We start from the raw sequence: 18270 nt of genomic DNA, 5'->3' as shown, positions 1-18270 counted from the left end.
AGCCAAAGGACATGCTGGACACAGCGCCGAGGAGCCCTTAGCAGTTACAGGCAATCACTCCTAGTTTCCCCAGATGTGTGGCTTCTCTCCCGCAGATCTCGGCCTCCAGGTGGCAGCACAGAGGCACCAAGCGCCTGAGTCCTTGCAGGATTTTCTGCTGGGCAGGGAGATGCGATTCTGATGAAAGATGGGATGAAATGGGGAGTACGCCGGGCTGGAGGGAGGCGAAGGCAGGACGGAGAGCTCAAGGAACAGGAGGCTGCTGTCAGAGTCCGAGAGGGCCAGCTGAGGGACCGACAGTGCTTGGTGATGGCGAGGTGCAGGGACTGACAGTGCTTGGTGATGGTGAGGTGCAGGGCATACCCACGGGGCAGGTGACTGATGGGGGAATGGCGTGATGGCCTCTGAGAGATCAAGGAATGGCGGGCAGGGTGGTGGACGCAGAAGTCACCCAGCAGGAAGGCAGGACCTGAGCAAGGAGAAGAAACCTGGGAGGTGGATACTCAAGTCTGCCCCCAGTGAGGGGGAGCAGGTGGGTGTCAGAGATGAGCTTGAGGAGCATGGGTTCCCCCCCCACCTCCCGAGAGGGACAGAGGATCCTCAGAGGCACAAAGGATCTTACCAGGCAGCTAGAAGGGGGCTGGAACAGTCCAGAAAGCACGGGGCCTTGACCCCACCTCCCACCTCTGATACCCATGAGTGTGAGAGGAAAGGGGACATGGTATCCCCAGAGGAGAACCAAGTTCCAGTGTAGGGAAGAGACCAGAGCAGCCTGCAGAGAGGAGCTGGACCCATCAGAGAACGTGATGGTCGTGGAATAAGGGTTCGCAAGGGTGATCATTCAACACGTATTTATTGAGCAGCCATGTCTGCCAGGTCTTGGGATAGCCAGTCCCTGTGCTCATGGGCTTAGATCCTAGCAAAGGCCCCGTGGAAAGGCTTGGGGACGGGGCATGGAGGGCTGTGATATTGGCCAGGGACTTAGAACACAGGAGGGTGCAGGGGTGAGAGAAGCTTCCTTCTTGGGCAAAGAGGCCTGGGATGGTGGCCTGAATTTCAGCTATGCCTTAGCCTTCCCCTCTCAGCCAGAGAAGACCCAAGTCTCCCTACCCAGAGGTCCATGCATAGCCATTCACTCATTCATTCTTTAACCAACAATTAATGAATGCCTACTCTCCAGGGCCTGTAAGAGTGGGCTGGAGGAGGCAGCTCAGGGGCTGGGAAGGGGTGCTGGCTGCAAGGTTACAAGAGAGGGGTGGCACGCTCAGAGGCCTGCTTGACGGGGCCCTGGGACTGGGCTGATGGGAGGCCTTTCTGGAGAAAAGGGTGGTGGGATTGTAATTGGAGAGGCTTCCCGAGGAACTTGGACTTGAGGGGCTTCCATGGGGCCTCTGTCAGAATCCCCAGGGGGAACACCTGCTCCAAGAGTCTGGGCTCTGCCTCCCCCTGCCCCCACCATGGAAGAAGTGTCAAGCTGGGGAGCCATGGAGAAGGGGAGGGCAAAGAAGTGGTTGAGCCACTGGGATAAATGAGAGGAGCCCCGGAGGAAGCGGCTGCGGGATCTCACGGCCCCTCGTATCCGGCGGGGTGGGCTGATGGCCCTTTGCAGCTGGGCAGGATGCTCCTGGGCACTGGCAGGATGGTTGAGGGGCCCTGTGGTGGCAGGAGTGTTGGCCTGGACCACGTGGTGAGACCAAGTCCGAAGGGGGACCCGATGCAATCGAGGGTTCAAGTGGAGGGCATGGCGAAGGCGGATGGCTCTCTGTGCTCTGCACAACAGGTGACGGATCCCACGGTGGATGGCAGGGCGCTCCTGGTGATTGGCAGGCTGGCTCTGAGGTTCAGCGTCAGGAACCACAGCCTGCTCAGTGGGCTGGTGGGGAGGCGAAGCCGGGGGATGGCATGTACCACGCGGCAGGATGGAGGCTTCTTGTGTTCTCAGCAGGTACTGGGCTGGTGAGGACTGTGGCTCAGCGGTCTCCGTGGGCTCCATGCACTTTCCAATACAGAACCTCAGACTGAGGGCTGGAAGAGACCTCAGGGGCCACCCAGTCCATCCTTTCACTCTATTCAGATCCCCTTTTCCCCTGGACGGGTGATAGCCCAGCTCCTAGTAATAATCCTCCAGGGACAGAAGGGTCACTACCCACGAGGCCACTTGTTTCAGTGTGGAATGGATTTACAGTTCTTTCTTACATGGATAGAGTCAAACCTCATTTTCTTGGCCTCTATACAGCTCCCCCGTGGCCTCACACCCCTTCACTGGCCCCCACTGGCTGCAATTAACTAGGAAATGCATTCTTGTCCAGCCCTCCTCACTGAGGACTCAGAGGACAGAAAATGCATAAGGGAGCTCCAGAAAAAGGCCCTGGACATTCCGGAAAAGAGACGGGGTTCTGGATGCACACTATCAGCGTTTCAGAGGAGTACATATGGCTACTGAAGGCCCCTGCCCCGGTGTGGTGGGAGGGCTGGGGTGGTCCAGGCATGCGGCTGGCATTTGGAGACTGTTATCAGCACAGCTTGGGACTCACTGCCTCACTGGAAAATTGCCCAGGCGTAGGCAGATCTGAGAGTCACCTGCTGTGGCTATGCCCCTTGGGACCTGAAATGGGGGTAGGCAGGAGTCCTGGGCTGAACTTCTGGGCCACTCACCGAGTTTTCGGCATCTGAGTCTTCCGAGCTGCTGATCACCACAATGCGCTCCTCTGAAATGGGGAAGGGGAGCTGAATTACTTACTGCCTAGGACGCATAATGGGAGGGGTGTGGGTATGCACCTATGGGAATCCTTGCAGGCCAGTGCACTGAGGGCAACGGATACCCTGCAGGGCGACGGGAACACCCACTGTGTGTGCCAGTCTGAATCTGCTTTGCATTTGGATGTAATTCACAAATGGGTTTCCATCATTTCTTGCTGTACCTTATCTATGAATATTCAATTAAGTTATTTGCCCAGCAATCAGAATTTGCTCCCAGCACAGGAGGCCTGCACCACCTGGTTTGGAACCTTCTGCAATCCTAAAGCAGCACAGCGGTTTGGCCCAATTCTCAGCTCCATCAGCTGGGATGTCTAGAGTTAAAAGATGCCTCATTTAGTTAATCAAAACCCATTGATGACCAATAGCATTGGTGGGTAAGGAATATCAGTCAATGCTCAGTGTGTGACCAGGGCTGGGGCTGAGTCTGGGACCTAGAATGAAGAACAAAGCTGTAGTCTGGGTGAAGAGATCCAGGAAGAACTCTTGCTCCAGATTTCTCTGAGTTGGACCTCAACTCCTGTCCAGCTGACTCCCTGCCTGGCGGTGTCCACAGAGGATAACTCAGACAAATGAGACACTTGGTAGGTGGCCTTTGCAGCAACACCTGGGGAAATGATGGGTGTGGACTGGGAGGGCACAGTTAAGGTCACGGGGAGTCCAGTTTCCTGTGATGGTGTGCCCAAGCCCTCTGGGAGCGCACGAGGCATCTGCCAGCAAACATTTCTTGTGGAGACCTGTCCTGTGCAGAGGCATGGTGCTGGGCACTGTAAGATTAGTGTTTTGGGGAAAGGACTCACAGAACTGTGCATTTTAGCCTGACAGGCTCCCCACACCTTAATCACAGCAAAGCACGTGGTAACCTGTATCCACCCTCACCCCCATGCACACTGTGAACTTTCCCTGCCTTATTCAGTGGGAATAAGGGACTCCTGTTGGCTTTGGGCTTTCTGGATGGGGCCAAAATACAGAAGAGGGGGCCCACCCAGACCCTGGCAGACAGCACACAGGTCAGGTCACTCCCCTACCCACCTCCCTACCTGCCTCCCCGGCGCCACTGGCCACATGGTTGCTGTTGGGCAGGATGACCTCACTTCCTATGTCGGGGCTCTCGGCGCTGGGCAGCCCATCCAGGTGGGGTGGTGAGACTGCCTTAGAGGTGCTAGGCCTAGGCTGCTCGGGGGAGCTCCGAGCCAACCTCGCCTCCTTCCCCTCCTCAGATTCCATCTTGATGACCTTCCTGGGGCACTGGGTCTGAATGCTCTTCCTCTTCTGGCCTGTGGTTGTATTGGAGACCTCCTGCACAGAGGGAGTCACAAAGCCAGGTCAGCTGCCTCAAGGGGTGAGTGGGCACAGCCTGCCCTGGGTGCCAGGGCCTTGTGGCTACCCTTTTGCTCCTGTTGTCCCCTCTCCTCTGCTCTCAGCCATGCAGATGTCTCTCTTCAGACAGGAAGCCTTCCCAAGCTGGCACCATCTGCTGTCTACCAGTCTCTGCTGGCCTTTGACAGCCCTGAGTGTCTCAGCACCCCTGCTGTGCTGGGAGTGGTTCATGCTTATGGGGAGCTCCCAGATCAGGCAGCCGAGAACAGGGGACAGCATAGAGAAGGCGCTGAGCAAACACTTCCCCACAAACAGCTGATCTGATGAAGGCCTGGCTTCCCGCCCCTCGGCACCACTTCACTTTCCTGGTGGAATCCAGGCCTTCAGGAGGGGAGGCCAGGGCTGGGGAGAACCTTACCTCTCTGTAGGAAGGGCCTTTGATGGAGAAGGCGTACACTGGCACGGGGTGTGCCCCGGGGACTGACTGTACCACAGCCACAGGCTGGGCTTCAGCCAGCCCCAGGGCCTGGGCCTGGGCCTTCACTCTCTCTGCCTCCTCGGGCTGCAAAGTTGGGAAAATTGGGTCAGAAATGACTAGGCAGCAGCCCCAAGGCCAGGTACCCCAGACCTGTGGTTGGCCCAATACCTGTGGCTTACCCACTCACAGGTTCAGGCTCCCTGACTCAAAGCTCCGAGCTCACTGGGGACAAGAAGTCCTCCAAACTCTCTATCACATCACCTCCTTCTTTAAAGAGAAAAAAACTGTAGAGACAGGGTCTCACTATGTTGCACAGGCTGGTCTTGCACTCCTGAGCTTGAGCAATTCTCCAGTCTCGGCCTCCCAAAGTGCTGGGATTACCCGCATGAGCCACCACACCTGGCATCACCTCCTTCCAACTCTGAGTTACTGGCGCCCAGGGACTGCTTTGGTTCTTGAGTGTTGTAACAGGGCTTGAAGGTACCCCAGGAATCGCACTGCCCAACGCAGGACATGCTCAGTAACTAGCCCAGCTTACACACACACCTCCAGGGACACACCTCACTACTGGTGAAAGCAGCTCCTGTAACAGTGAGAAAATCCTCCCGCTGAGCTGAAACTGGCCTCCCTCGGACCTTACCTCTGCCTCTCAGCCTTAACTCTACCTGGGTCAGCTACTACACAAGTTGGATGAATTGCTTAAAACTTTTTGGGCCTCTGTCCTGCTCTGTAAAATGGGAATAATAACATCTATCTCATATGGTAATGTGGATGAAATGTGTTAATACAAGTAAAATATGAAATACCTGGCACTTCGAAATGCCATTGATAATGATACATTGATAATGCCAGGCACGTGCTGAGTGCTTTGTGTACCTATCTCCAAATGAAATAGAGGCAGTTCCTTAAAAAATTAAATGTAGAATTATCATATGACCCAGCAATTCTACCCCAGGTATGTACCCAAAAGCAGGGAAAACAGATGTTTAAACAAAAGCTCGCAGGTGAATGTTCAGAGGAGCACTATTCACAATAGCCAAAAAAAGGTAAAACAATCTAAATATCCATCAACTGATGAGTAAATAAACAAAATGTGGTATAGCCATGTGATGGAATATTCTTCCGACATAGAAACATGGATGAGCCTTGAACGTATTACGTCAAATGAAAAGAAGCCAGCTGGGCATGGTGGCTCACACCTGTAATCTCAGCACTTTGGGAGGCTGAGGTGGTGGATCATTTGAGTCCGGGGGTTCCCGACCAGCCTGGCCAACATGGCGAACACCCATCTCTACTCAAAACACAAAAATCAGCTGGGCGTGGTGGTGCACACCTGCAGTCCCAGCTAGCTGGGAGGCTGAGGCGTGAGAACTGCTGAACCCAGGAGGTGGACATTCCAGTGAGCTGAGATTGTGCTACTGCACTCCAACCTGAGGGACAGAGTGAGACTCTGTCTCAAACAATAATAAAATAATAATAATAAACTAATTTTTTTGTAAAAAGCCAGACACAGAATATACATTGAATAATCCATTTACATGCAATGTCCAGAGACATGCATGTAAATGGATTACATGCAATCCATAGACACAGAAAACAGACTGATGGCTGCCAGGAGATGGGGGAGGAGAAATGGGACTGACTGCTTCATGGGTAAGGGGTTTCCTTTTGAGGTGATAAAAATATTCTGGGGCCAGATAGGTGGCAAAGCCTGTGCAAGATTAAAAAAGTACAGGAGGCTGAGGTGGGGGAATCACTTGAACCTCCCACCTGGGCAGCATAGCAAGACCTCATCTCTGAAAATTAAAAAGAAAAAAACTTAATCATTTGAGCTAGAGCTGCAAAGAAAAAAAAACAATTTTTAAAAAGATTATGAATGTAATAAATACCAATAAATTTCATACTTCAAGAGAGTTTAAGTGGTGAATTTTCTATGAATTTTATTGCCATAAAAATTAGAGTTAAAAAAAAAAGTAGGTACCATACTATGATTACTGCCAATCTTCAGAGAAGGAAACGGAGTCAGAGAGCGGTGAAGTGATTTCCTGTTACACACCTCGGGAACCCTGGCCTGGCTTGAATCCAGTGGTTTGGTTTTGTTGGTTTTTTTTGAGACAGTCTCACTCCGTTGCCCAGGCTGCAGTGCAGTGGCATGATCTTGGCTCACTGTAACCTCCGCTTTCTGGGTTCAAGCCATTCTCCTGCCTCAGCCTCCCAAGTGGCTGGGATTATAGGCCCACACCTCCACGCCCAATAATTTTTGTATTTTTAGTAGAGATGGGGGGGTTTCACCATGTTGGCCAAGCTGGTCTCAAACTCCTGACCTCAGGTAATCCATCTGCCTCAGCCTCCCAAAGTGTTGGGATTGCAGGCGTGAGCCACTGCACCCAGTCAAATCCAGTATCTTGAAATGGAGGCCTCTTCCTGCCCCCACATGCTCTTCATTTTCTTTACTCGCTGAGTCTTTTACATCCCTCCCCACCATCTTTCTGTCTTATGTGAAAATGAAGCACTCACTGGACTGATTGTTGAAAATGAGTGAGTGGCAGAGATACGCCTTCCTCATGGGGATAAGCTCTGTCTCTCCTGTGTGGGCCTTCTGAGAACCGCCCAGGGGAGCTGAGGCTGGGTGAGGCTCACCACAGAGGCTGCAGGATGTGGGAGTGAAGGCAGGGCTGGCTCCAGCACAGTGCCGGCTCGGGGGTGTGCCAGGTCCCAGAACCACATGGCAGGTCCTTCTTGTGGGCTCCCACACCATTGGCCATGATGGAATGACTTCCTTCCCTTTTCCCTTCCTTCCTTTCTTTTTCTCAACATCTTAAGGAGAATGATCGCTGGATTAGAGAGTGTGAGCCTGAGTCTGGGGAAGGGGAGAGAACAGATGATCTCCCAGGACCTGTCTCTGCCAGGCCTCTAGGAAAGTCTACAGTCACTCGTAAGGCCAGTGTTTTTCAAACTGCAGCTTCTGACCCATTTGTGGATCCACCATGAAAGCAATTTAGTGGGTCATGACTAACAGTTTTGTATCAAAATTAATAGTATGAAATAGAAATTATCAGGGTACATCCCATGTAACAACCATAATTTATTTTGTAAAATTTCTCTTTTTTTTTTTTAAAGGCAGAATCTTGCTCTTGTTGCTCAGGCTGGAAAGCAACAGTGCAATCTCGGCTCACTGCAACCACCGCCTCCCGGATCCAAGCGATTCTCCTGCCTCAGCCTTCTGAGTAGCTGGGATTACAGGTGCGTACCACCGTGCCTAGCTAATTTTTGCATTTTTAGTAGAGACCAGGTTTCATCATGTTGGCCGGGCTGGTCTCGAACTCCTGACCTCAGGTGATCAGCTTCTCAGCCTCCCAAAGTGCTGGGATTACAGGCATGAGCCACTGTGCCCGGCCTATTTCATAAAACTGCTTCAGCTACAGGTATGTGAGCATATGTATATACTGTAAGTTAAGATGTAAAATATATAATTTTAATTAGAGGATAGTGGTCAAAAAAGAGTTTAACCCTCCTCACACACATTAGAATGACTTATTTAAGAAAAAAAAAAGAGAGAATATAACAAATGTTGGCCAGGCGGTAGAGAAGTCAAAACCTTTACACAGTGCGAGTGGAAATATCAAATGGTGCAATAAAAAAAATGGAAACCTGTAATCCCAGCACTTTGGGAAGCCAAGGCGGGTGGATCACGAGGTCAAGAGATTGAGACCATCCTGGTCAACATGGTGAAACCCCGTCTCTACTAAAAATATTTAAAAAAAATTAGCTGGGCATGGTGGCGTGTGCCTATAATCTCAGCTACTCGGGAGGCTGAGGCAGGAGAATTGCCTGAACCCAGGAGGCGGAGGTTGCGGTGAGCCGAGATTGCGCCATTGCACTCCAGCCTGGGTAACAAGAGCGAAACTCCGTCTCAAAAAAAAAAAAAAATGGAAACCAGGGCCGGGCCTGGTGGCTCATGCCTGTAATCCCAGCACTTTGGGAGGATGAGGCGGGTGGATCATGAGGTCAAGAGATCGAGACCATCCTGGTCAACGTGGTGAAACCCCATCTCTATTAAAAATACAAAAAACTAGCTGGGCATGGTGGTGCGTGCCTGTAATCCCAGCTACTCAGGAGGCTGAGGCAGGAGAATTGCCTGAACCCAGGAGGCGGAGGTTGCGGTGAGCCGAGATCGCGCCATTGCACTCCAGCCTGGGTAATGAGAGCGAAACTCCGTCTCAAAAAAAAAAAAAAGTGGAAACCAGCATGGTGATTGCCCCCAAGAAAATTAAAAATAGAATTACTATAAGCTCCAGCAAATCCACCTCTGAGTAAACATACAAAATAAATGAAAGCAAGGCCTCAAGATATTTGTACACTCGTGTTCAGTGTAATATTCACAATAGCCGATGAATGGGAACAACCCAAATGTCCATCAATAGATGAATGGATCAAGAGAATGTGGAATATACACATAATGGAATATTATCATTCAGCTTTAAAAAGAAAGGAAACTGGCCGGGCGCGGTGGCTCACACCTGTAATCCCAGCATTGTGGGAAGCTGAGGTGGGCAGATCACGAGGTCAGGAGTTTGAGACCAGCCTGACCAACACGGTGAAACCCCGTCTCTGCTAAAAATACAAAACAATTAGCCAGGCATGGTGGCATGTGCCTGCAATCCCAGCTACTCAAGTGGCTGAGGCAGGAGAATCGCTTGAACCTGGACGGCAGAGGTTGCAATGAGCAGAGATCATGCCACTGCATTCCAGCCTGGGCATCAGAGCAAGACTCCATCTCAAAAAAAAAAGAAAGGAAATTCTGACACACACTACATGGATATACCTTGTAGTGTTACAAGGTGTTAAGTTAAATTAGCCAGTCACAAAAGGACAAATACTTAGTGATCCCACTTCTGGGGGGACCTAGAGAGCTGAAAATCATAGAGACGGAAAGTAGACAAGAGTCACCAGGGCTGAGGGGAGGCAGCCTGGGGGAGGCAGCCTGGGGGAGGCAGCCTGGGGGAGGCAGCCTGGGGGAGGCAGCCTGGGGGAGGCAGCCTGGGGGAGGCAGCCTGGGGAGTGACTTTTTTATGGGGACAGAGTTTCAGCTTGGGAGGATGAAAATCATTCTGGAACAGGTGGTGGTGAGGGCTGCCTGGCAGTGTGAATGTACTCAGTGCTACAGAACTGTATACTCAGTGTACACTCAACTGAACATTTTGAAAGGGTCAAGATGATGTATTTTATGTTATATGTATTTTACCACAATTAAACTTTTTTTTAAAAGGAGTTTAAAAGTTCCTTCTCTATCCTTCTGGGATCTGGCTGTACAAACTGCTGGTATGTAAAAGACCCTCTTCCAGACAGGCTATGAATTCCCCGAAAGCCAGGCTGGCCTCCTCTCTGCCTCTGTCCCAACCTCCCTGACACCCCCTCCATCCACGTTAATAAAACAGGGAACACACCAGAGGGCTCAGTAGGGGAATAAAATAATCCTAATGACTGATTTATCACTTTTAAAGCTTTAAAATAATACATTTATTTTTTTCCATTTAAGTATTATAACATGATTACAAAAGGCCTATGAGAAACAGAGGCAGGAAAGCACCCGAGCTGCAGCCACCCCGCTCAAACAATCCTAGTGAAGCCTTTCTCTTCATCTCTTCCAGGCATATAGTTGCAATGAAACAAACCAGCAGTTTCGAGGGAGGAGCGCTGGAGCTAGATACCCAACTCCTGCCTTCTAAGGCAGAAAACGGGCCTAGGAGCTGCTGCTTCTGTCCTGGCATGGCTGATGGAGCCACTTTCCCTTGGGACAGCCATCGGTGCCGGCCTCACCTGTCCTTGCACTCACAGTGTCCCCCACTTCCTTCCCTCAGCTCCACCACCAACCCCAGGCAAGGACTGAAGCCAGAGGCTTTGCAAAGAGAACAACCCTCTGGTAGTCCAAGTTCAAACTGCTTCATAGCTGATGGTGAGAGGCCATGTCTATTCTGGTTTTATCAAGACAAAGACCCAAAATACCTTGACCTTCACACAAAACCGTGCAGGGTCTCTTGCTATTCATTCACCAATGACTAGCACCTGGAAGAGAGCTGAGTCTGTAGACCAAGGGCACTTCCCTATTCTCATTTTGATTTTATTTGTTTGTTTTTTGAGACAGGGTCTCATTCTGTCGCCCAGGCTGCAGTGTAGTGGTGTGATCACGGCTCACTACAACCTCCAATTCCCTGGGCTCAGGTGATCCTCCCACCTCAGCCTCCTGAGTACCTGGGATTATAGGCATGTGCCACCACACCTAGCTGATTTTTATACTTTCTGTAGAAACGGGGTCTCACCATGTTGCCCAGGTTGGTCTCAAATTCCTGGGCTCAAGCAATCTGCCCGCCTCAGCGTCCCAAGGTCCTGGGTTTACAGGTGTGAGCCACTGCACTCGGCCTTATTACTTCCTATTATTTGTGAACATTAATCATTGTAGCATTGTTTGTAATTGCAACACGACCTAAATATGCAGCACCAAGGAACTGGCTAAATAAAACCTGCCATGTCCATTCAATAGTCCATTATGCCACTGCAAAAAGTATCAGGAAGCTCCCTACCTTAGGATCAGAATTCTGGTATGATACCAGGTGTATATAGTATTATGTGAACTCTGCAAAACATACAACGCAAAAGGCAAATATCTATAATAACATTTGCTTGTAACTACATAAATAAATTCTGGAAGGATATATAAGAAATAAAAAAAGAGGCAGGACATGGTGGCTCATGCCTGTAATCCCAGCACTTTTGGGAGGCTGAGGTGGGTAGATGACTTGAGACCAGGCATTGGAGACTAGCCTGGCCAACGTAGCAAAACCTCATCTCTACTAAAAATGCAAAAAATTAGCTGGGCGTGGTGGTGCACACCTCTAATCCCAGCTACTCAGGAGGCTGAGGCATGAGAATCGCTTGAACCCAGCAGGCAGAGGTTGAAGTTAGCCAAGACTGTGTCACTGCACTGCAGTCTGGGCAACAAAATGAGGCTCTGTCTCAAAAGAAATTTTAAAAATCTAGGTATTTAGGTATGTGAACTGGGGGCTACTGATCACTTTCTATGTTTTTATTTCTGACTATGTGAATGTTTTACCTATATATGTATTTTTAAAAAGCCCTCTTTTTACTTTTGAAGTTGTATATATAGGAGTGCAGTACCCAAGGCAGTTAAGTCAGCTTTTAGTCCTGCCCCCTAACTTGCTCCGTGTAATCTTGGGTAAGTAGCAACCCCTTTCTGGGACTTAGCTTCATCCTCTATAAAAAAAAAGGGGGGTTAAACTCCATGCTCTTGCCTAGCTCTAAAACCCTCAGACTCTAAGTCCTCTCTCTTCCAGGAAGCCTCTTGATTACCTCAACCTACACCATTCTCTCTCTCTCCTGTGGATCATGCCATGGCAACAGCTAGGCCCCTACCCCCACCAGAAGACCCGCAGTCCATTAAGGACTGGCCAGTCCTGGGCCAGATGCTTGATAGGCCAGGCACACTTGAACCTGAGTGACCAGGTTGGGGAAGAGACCAGATGCCAGGTCCAGGAAGGAAACAAGGATGCTTATTCTGGTGGGGAGGAGCCATACTTGTGAGTGACAAAGGGGGCAAGTCAAAGGGATACCGCTGCATTTCCACCCAGAGAAGCACTTTCTAAGTCAGCAGTCCAGAGTTGGGAGCAGCTGCCTCTAGAATGAGCAAGCTTCCTGTCCCTGGAGATGGGTGCATGAAAGCTGGACAGCCACAGGTCAGAAGTGCTGCAGAGGGAATGCCAGCATTAGATGGGGCGTGGGTACTTTCCAACCCTGAGACACTCTGTTGTTACATGTATGGTGGTTCTGGAATCACACCAGGAGGACCCAGGCAACTGGGATTGAGATTGAGTGATGCCAGGAGTAGGGGAAGAGCATCACTCCCCATTCCTTTCCAAGAACCTACGTGGTTCTTGGAAAGGAATGGGGAGTGATGCCAGGAGTAGGGGAAGAGCGGGGGAAGGCCCACCTAAGCTGACCCCAGGAGAAGGCTCACACATTGTGGGGGAAGGGTGCAGGAGGGGAGAGGACATCTGTAACATCCCTCAGGGCTGCTGACCCTTCATCTAACCATACATCTAACAACCATAGTTTCTTATGGCTGGAAGGTACCCACATGCCATCTAATGCTGGAATTCCCTCTGCAGCAGCTCTGACCTGTGGCTGTCTGTCTACCCCACGTCTAACCCCCACTGAACCCGGTTCACGGCCCATCAAGGGCAACTATGGCATTCAGGAGCCTGGAGCCAGCCGGCCAGCCAACCCTTCCTTTACTGCTGTCCCTCACTCATACACTCTCCCTGCAGAGAGAGGGACAGGAGACTCACGACCTGCCTGACCTGCTGGGCCCCACCACCTCCCCTTCAGACCTCAAGCCCATCTCACCAGGTCAACATCAATAGGGTCCCTGGGAGTGCTGGCAGCCTCTGGCCTGGCTTGCTTGGAAACAGCTGCATCTGTAGAACACAGAGAAGGTCACAGGCAGGTCAAGAACATCCTGACCCGGGACAGTGATAGAGAGGAGGTCCCTGTTGCTTTTCCTGGATACCTATATTCCAGGGCACCCCATAGCACTGGACAACTCCCTGGGGCTACAGCTGGAAGGAGAGCTCTCTCAACTGCAGTGGGCAGGAACCCAGCCAGAAGGGAAAGAGAGATGGCATTAGAGTGCTTGCTTTTGGCTCCAAACCCCAAGTACACCCCTCTCCATCTCTGGGCCACCAGCAAGGCTAAGTGTGTGCAACCATAGAGCCAGCATTACCCACCGACTCTCTGCATACCGTGAGACCTCCATGATCTCCCTTATCTGCAGGCTGGTTTTGTTAATCTGAATCTCTCCTCCTTCGGAATAAAATAACCCTTCTTTCTGCCATGGCCCAGTTGTAACACCCAAGGCAAGCTGTGTAAACTCTGTGAGGTCATTTCCTTGATATGGGTAACACTCACTGCCTAGGTGGAGAAGGCACATGTCTAGGCCCTCTAGGAGTATCCTTTATGACCCATGTCCAGCTCCAGGAGAAATAAGTAAGCTCTCTGTCACTGGCACATGCTTAGGTGCCTTCAGATTCTGTACCCTCCCTACCCTTTCCCAATAAGTACATTCTATACCAGCTGCTCAGAACTCATGTTCCAGCTTAGAGATTTAGTCAAAGAGACCCAGAGACCCTCTTGTGTACTCCCACCACCCCTTATTTTGAAAGCCCCCCTGCTCCAGCTAATATGGAGCTGCTACAATTTCCGGATTTGGATTGCAGGGCTGAGCACTATCTCATTCTCCAGCTCTGTGATGTTGCTCTGGCTCCTTGAGATCAGGAAATGGTCTGTGTCTCCCTACCTCTCAAGTGCCCAACAGTAGGCAGGGTGTACAAAGGTTGGCAGACAGCAGGTCATCCTGCAGACAAGGGATCCCCTCCACTGAGCCACTGTACGGTTTTGGGTAGGCACCCAACCATCCCCAGGAGGTTTTCTTAGCCCACTTCTGCCCTAACCCCAGGTCCCAACTGACTTCTCTGTTCCAAGACAAGGGACTTAAGAGAACTTCCTGAAGTGGTTGGTCCCTCTGGCGCCAAAATGATACTAGGTCTGATTCTCAGCTTTGCAGTTTTTCAACTTTCCCACTTTCCCCATGAGTCATCGCTTGGTCAATACATAAAGCCTCGTAAATTAGTAAAACGTGTGCCCTCTGGGTGGCTGCAACCCTTTTCAAAGCCTCATCTCCCCCTATCCTGAACCCTGGATCCTAAGAGTGTATCAAATCCCAAAGACTGAATAAAAACCCAGTTTCCATTTCTATTAAATGGAGATGATCTCTTCTGACTCGCCTTCCCCAGGGTGCAGCATCGAGGCACAGGCCACCCAGGAAGGTGGCTTGCTTGCTTACCTGTCCCCTGGGTGATGCAAGAGATGAGGTCCTGCAGGCGCACCTTGAACTCGTCGAAGCCATCCGTGCGCACGGCAGCTTGCAGGCTCTGGGGCTCCTCCTGGCGCAGACGGCAGAGTGCCTGGCGCAGGAAACCGTGCATGTCCAGCACCTCCTGGTCCGAGGCATAGCACTTCATCCTCTGCACGAGCGCGCTGCCCGTGCGGATGCGCTGTAGCACAGCGTCCAGGCGGCCCAGCCGGCTGGCCATCTCCTCGTAGTCGCGCTGGTACCGCGCCTCCACCGCCTCCAGCAGCTCGCTCTCCTGCGCCTGCACGTGAGCTACTACCTGGCGCACGCGCGCGCGGATAAGCTCCTCCGTGTCTGCGCGCGCGCGGCCCAGCTGGCCAACGGCCGCGTGCATCTGCGCGTGCGCCGCACCGAAGGCGCCGTCCTGCTCCTGCAGCGCCTGCGTCATGGCGTCCAGCTCCTCCTGTCGCTGCTGGATCTCCGCGCTGATGTCGCACTTTAGCTCGCTGTGGCCGCTGTCAAGGAGCGCGCACGAGCAGCACAGCGGCTTGGAACAACCTCGGCAGTAGATGCTGTGGACACACAAGGTCGGATTAGGTTAGGAGTCTCCTTTTTCCACTTAAAACGTTCGTTATTAAATTCCTCTTGCAAAATTACCAGACTTTGAATCATGGGATGTTTCTCGGTTCCTGCTTTTCCCAGTTCGGTGTTTGTGATTATGATGATAGTCTCCAAACTACCAGTAACACATGAGTATAAAAAATAACTGCAGTAGGCCGGGCACGGTGGCTCACGCCTGTAATCCCAGCACTTTGGGAGGCCGAGGTGGGTGGATCACGAGGTCAGGAGATCGCGACCATCCTGACTAACATGGGGAAACCCTGTCTCTACTAAAAAAAAAAAAAAAAAAAAAAAAAAATTAGCCGGGTGTGGTGGAGCGTGCCTGGAGTCCCAGCTACTGGGGACCGGGGGATTTAGGCAAGAGAATCAGAGAGGTGGAGGTTGCAGTGAGCCTAGATCACACCACTGCACTTCAGCCTGGAGACAAAGCGAGACTCCATCTCAAAAAAAAAAGTTACTACAGTAACAATTTCAAAATCTGGAAAACAATACAAAGATATATGAAAAGAAAATAGTCTCTTTCCACCACTTCTGAATTTCCCTTCACCACCAAGTGGTGCCAGGTGAGCATCGTGGGGTGCACCCTTCCACACCTTTCTCCATTGAAACCACCTTCTGCAAATGCCAGGCTGGGCTGCTGCCTGCAGGATGGCACAGACTTGACGCATGTCAGGCAGGCCACTTAACTGCTGCAAGAGCCCCTTGGGTGAAAATTATTGTTATCTACATTTCCCGGAAGAAGAAACAGAACATGTTAAATGGACCCAGATATCTACAACAATTTTGGGGGTTGATGTTTGTTCAAAAGAAGGAAGGGAGGGAGAGAAGGAAGGAAATCAAGTCATATACTTTGTAACTTCCTCCTCTCGCCAAACTGTCACTCAGAGCATTCCTCTAGGTCCATAGGCACAGATCTGATATATTCTCTTTAATTGCTCTGGTATATCCCAGATGGGTCACAACTGATTCAGTCATTCTCGTTTGGCCGGCATTCAGGTAGTTTTCTGTTTGTGCATTTTCTTTCTTTCCTTTTCCTTTCCTATTTTTTCTTTTGGTGCCAATATGGATAACACTTCAGTAACATCCAAGTTATATAGCTTAATCATGGATGCTTTTGTTTCTATGAAATAAGATTTATAAATATAGGCTTGCTCGATCAAAGAGTTTGTATTTTAATATTTTTATTTAGTTAATATATTTTAGCTAGTGGATACTTCCATAGCATTTATTGTGTGTCAGACACTATTATAAGCATTTGGCAAATATTAACTCATTCAATCCTCCTGACAATCCAGCGAAATAGGTACCATTATTATTACCATTTTAGAGATGGGAAAACTGGTGCAAGAGGCAAAATAATTTGTCCAAGGTCACACAATTAGTGGTAGAGTCTAGACGCAAACTCTAGTAGGCAGAATAGTGGCCTCTAAAGATGTCCACATTCAAATTCCTGAGACCTGTGACTAGGTCACCTTACTACGGCAAAAGGGTCTTTGCAGAATGTTATTCAATTAAGGACCTTTAGATAAAGAGATTATTCTAGATTATCTGGGTGGGTCCAATGTAATCACCTGAGTCCTTAAAAAGGAAAGGGCAGGAAGGTAGGAGAGTGAGAGGAGATGTGACGAACTCAGAGGTGGGAGTGTTGTGATGTTGCTGGCTTTGAAGATAGAAAGGGGCCATGTACCAAGGAATGTGGGCAGCCTCTAGAAGCTGGGAAAGGCAAGAAAACATTCTCCCTGAGAGGCTCCCAAAGGAACAAAGCCTGCTGACACCTTAATATACCTCAGCTGTTTCAGATGTCTGACCTCCAGAACTATAAGAGAATATATATATTTATTTTCTTTTTCTTTTTCTTTGACAAAGTCTCACTCTCTTGCCAGGCTGGAGTGCAGTGGAGTGATCTCGGCTCACTGCAACCCCCACCTCCTGGGTTCAGGTGATTCTCCTGCCTCAGCCTCCTGAGAAGCTGGGACTACAGGAACACGCCACCACACCCAGCTAATTTTTGTATTTTTAGCAGAGATGGGATTTCACCATGTTGGCCAGGATGGTCTTGATCTCTTGACCTCGTGATCTGCCTACCTCAGCCTCCCAAAGTGCTGGGATTACAGGCGTGAGCCACCTCACCCGGCCTATATTGTTTTAAGCCCCTAAATTTGTGGTAATTTGTTACAGCAGCAATAGAAAACTAAGAAAACTATATAAAAACCCAGGCAGTCTGTCTCAGTCATGTTTCTATTACAAGGCTGCCTCTTCAAATATTACCAGGGAAAATATTATTTCCCCAGAAATACTGCTGTAATTTACCCTCACCAGCAGTGATTAGAATAAGTCTTGGTGGCATAAACCTATAAATCCCAGGTGCTCGGGAGGCTGAGGTGGGAGAATCACTTGAACCCAGGAGTTGGAGGTTGCAGTGAGCAAAGATTGCACCACTGTACTCCAGCCCGGGCAACAGACTCCATCTCAAAAAGTAAAATAAGTCAGCCCACCTGAGGCCAGAAGAAAGGGTTTCATCTGGGGCAACACTGAGATCAACTTGTTCTGAAACCTCCAACAGAGAGCCTGCTGGCCAGCCAGACTGATACAAGTGCTCATCAATGCTGTGCTTAATTAGAAATAAATACTAAGCAATTATGAAAAGAACTAATAACTCTGCAGAAGGCATTTTGGCACTACCCATCAGAATTACAAACGCATTTATCCCAGCAATCCTCTCTCTATGGATCTGCTCGCAGTTCTATCTCCGCACATAACAAGACAATATCCATACAATTTCTTCACTGCAGCATAGTCCACAATAGCAAAGAATTAGAAGCGACCCACCATCAAGAGGCAGTTAGTTACGTAAATTATGAACCACCCATACAATGGAATACTATGCAGCTGTAAGACACTGAGGAAGCTCTTTATATACTGATAAGGAAAATTCTCCATGGAGAAATGAGGTTAACAATAGGAGTACTGGGTTGGCAGCAGTGGCTCATGTGTGTAATCCCAGCACTTTGGGAGGCAGAGCTGGGCCTGAGGTCAGGAGTTTGAGACCAGCCTGATCAACACAGAGAAACCCTGTCTCTACTAAAAATACAAAATTAGCTGGGTGTGGTGGTGCATGCCTGTAATCCCAGCTACTTCGGAGGCTGAGGCAGGAGAATCGCTTGAGCCC

General features: G+C 50.1%; 1 protein-coding gene across 11 annotated transcripts in view; it reads right to left on the bottom strand.

The window, feature by feature from the left end:
- Nucleotides 1-18270, bottom strand: part of PML (PML nuclear body scaffold) — a 53060-nt gene that overhangs the window by 9598 nt on the left and 25192 nt on the right. For 2 of the 11 annotated variants that reach the window (XR_013520819.1, XR_013520820.1), the window contains exons 3-7: nt 14472-15052; nt 12977-13047; nt 4496-4639; nt 3790-4056; nt 2656-2708 (exon numbers count right to left, since the gene is read on the bottom strand). Coding sequence is in view for 9 of the 11 variants with exons in the window: in XM_009005224.4 (XP_009003472.2) it covers nt 1265-1996; nt 2656-2708; nt 3798-4056; nt 4496-4639; nt 12977-13047; nt 14472-15052 (1840 nt within the window). In the remaining 2 variants the exon portion in view is untranslated. Of the gene's footprint in view, nt 1-834; nt 2037-2655; nt 2709-3789; nt 4057-4495; nt 4640-10043; nt 12317-12976; nt 13048-14471; nt 15053-18270 lie in introns of those variants that run through there. The other 9 variants (XM_002753319.5, XM_009005225.4, XM_009005229.4 and 6 more) reach the window with 8 other exon arrangements.

The sequence above is a fragment of the Callithrix jacchus genome, chromosome 8 (genome assembly GCF_049354715.1).
Source record: "Callithrix jacchus isolate 240 chromosome 8, calJac240_pri, whole genome shotgun sequence".
Taxonomy (NCBI): domain Eukaryota; kingdom Metazoa; phylum Chordata; class Mammalia; order Primates; family Cebidae; genus Callithrix; species Callithrix jacchus.
The sequence above is the reverse complement of the archived record's forward strand: the minus strand, read 5'-3'. Positions and strand labels throughout refer to the sequence as shown.